Source organism: Pteropus alecto, unplaced genomic scaffold (genome assembly GCF_000325575.1).
Source record: "Pteropus alecto unplaced genomic scaffold, ASM32557v1 scaffold725, whole genome shotgun sequence".
Classification (NCBI taxonomy): Eukaryota; Metazoa; Chordata; class Mammalia; order Chiroptera; family Pteropodidae; genus Pteropus; species Pteropus alecto.
This window is the reverse complement of record NW_006436637.1, coordinates 112,241-114,255: the sequence shown is the minus strand read 5'-3', so window position 1 is coordinate 114,255 and position 2,015 is coordinate 112,241. Positions and strand designations below refer to the sequence as shown.

Genomic DNA, 2,015 nt, shown 5'->3' with positions numbered 1-2,015 from the left:
CCCGGCTGCTCTCCCAAGCTCAGCGCACTGCCAGTCCAGGTCCGCCCCTCACCATGCAGGCAGAAGCGGCCCTCCCAGCCTTGGCCGCAGTCACAGCGAAAGCCGCCGATGCCGTCGATGCACGTGCCGTGGCCGCAGCACGCACTGTCGCACGGGTGCTCCGGGGGCTGGACCTTGCACTGGTCGTCGTCTGCGACATGGGGTTTCGGAGTTGTCACCGGTGGCGCCAGCCTCCTCCTCATCCCCGCAGCCGCCCAGATACCTCAAGGAGGAGGGGCGGTGGGCACCGCAGCAAGGAGTCTAGAGAGCACTCACCAAGGTACTTGGACCAGAAGGCCAGCTGTGGAGAGAAGAGGCCTTGTCAGGGGCTGTCGGCACATGTGTGTACACGGGACCCCACGGGGCCCCTCCTGGGTCTGGCCCAGGTGGGGTCGGGCAACCTCTAAGGGGGCAGGAGAGGGAAGGTCTTCCAAAGAGGGGTCACCCCTGCTTTTCGCCAGCTGCTGGTGCAGCTGCACCCTGACTAAGGCCAGCTCCTCCTTGCCCCAGGTTGGCATCTCGGCCCCACATCTCATGAACAACACTCCTCCCCTAGCAGCTGGACGCCTGCTGCCTCAACTGTCTGCTACCACAGCAGCCTCTGCAATGCAAGGGACCCAAGTACCCCCACCTGGCTGCTCTACCTCCTTCTAGCCCTGCACTTCTCACTGCTTTCCTGGACTTTTTTTTCCAGTGTTCCCAAAGTTGAGCAAGTGCTAGGATCTCATCGGTGAGACATAGAGTGCTGGTTCAGAAGGTCTGGGGCAGCAGTCTGCTTTCTAACCTGCTGCTTCTGCTGCTAGTCTGAGATTTACTACTTGATGCCTACACTATCAATCCCACCCCCTGCAGCATTGGCTCTGCCCCGCTGGCCCAGAGACTTTGGGGTGAGGCGGGGGAGCCACGGGAGGAATGTGATGTGCTCGATTGCACCTGCAGAATATCTTTTTGGCGTCTGCTGAGAAGACAATTTGGGGAAAAGGGCAGCAGGGATCTAGTCAAGGAGGTGGCAGCTGAGGGCCAGAAGACCAGAGCTCCCCCTCAGTCTGGAAAACCCTGAACAGGAAGTGCATCCCTGCAACATGAAGGGGACCCCCGGCGGTGGCACGACTCCCAGGTCCTAGTAGCCCAGAGGTGAGCGCTTGGGGATGGAAGAAGTCTGAGCCTTGTATCAGAAACCTAGCTCTCTTATCAAGACATTTCCACCTTAGGGCCACCATCAAAGGGCTTGGGGGCCAAAGAGGACATAGACTGTTTCCTCAGATCCCTTGAGCAAGCAGATTTTGCCCCTTGAGAATATAAACTGAGGCACAGAATGAGTGTATGTGGACAGACACCAAGGGAGTCCAGTCATACACCCTGATCAGTAGGTTCATGGGTGGAAGCAGAGATGGTGGCCTTTTGGTTACAGAGAGAGAGAGAATTGGTGGGGGCGGGGGGGGGGGCAGAGGGGGCTACTAGCTGCAGGGGGAGGGGGGACTGAACTACCTACAGTGGGGTTGGGTGGGCACCTCAGCCTAAGGCTTCCCCAAACTCTCCTCTCCTGGAGTTTATCACAGAGCTCTGTTTCTTGCAGTGCCCAGACCAAGACTATAGAGCCAGTATCAATTCATTCCACTCACCCAGTTCCAAGCTGGGAGAAAAGGGACCGGTACCCACTGCACCTCCAGATTCCCAAGAGGGCCTCAGTGGTCAGCCCTAGCCTACTCCAGCCAGCCCCAGCTGGCCACCAGCCCACCCCTCAGCCTCATCCTCTGGACCCAGCCAGGTGATCTTACTGTGTGATCCACATTTTTGAAAATCTCCTGGGCCTCCTCGAAGTCACACATCTCCTCCATGCACTCCCGCTCCAGGCTGCTGGGCCGGAGCTCCTCCAGGAAGGAGTTGGCACGTTTGTGGATCCGTAGCACCTGGTGGGCCTGTTCACTGCTGGAGAACACTGAGCCTGGTTTGGGGGAAGGGCAAGCTCACTCTGG

The 2,015-nt window shown here is 58.8% G+C and overlaps 1 protein-coding gene across 1 annotated transcript in view; it reads right to left on the bottom strand.

Annotated features, from left to right (window-relative positions):
- Positions 1-2,015, bottom strand: part of PROC (protein C, inactivator of coagulation factors Va and VIIIa) — a 13,855-nt gene that overhangs the window by 7,039 nt on the left and 4,801 nt on the right. Inside the window, exons 2-4 of the mRNA XM_006913437.3 lie at positions 1,818-1,984; positions 316-340; positions 53-190 (exon numbers count right to left, since the gene is read on the bottom strand). Of these exons, the coding sequence (XP_006913499.2) occupies positions 53-190; positions 316-340; positions 1,818-1,984 (330 nt within the window). The remainder of the gene's footprint in view (positions 1-52; positions 191-315; positions 341-1,817; positions 1,985-2,015) is intronic.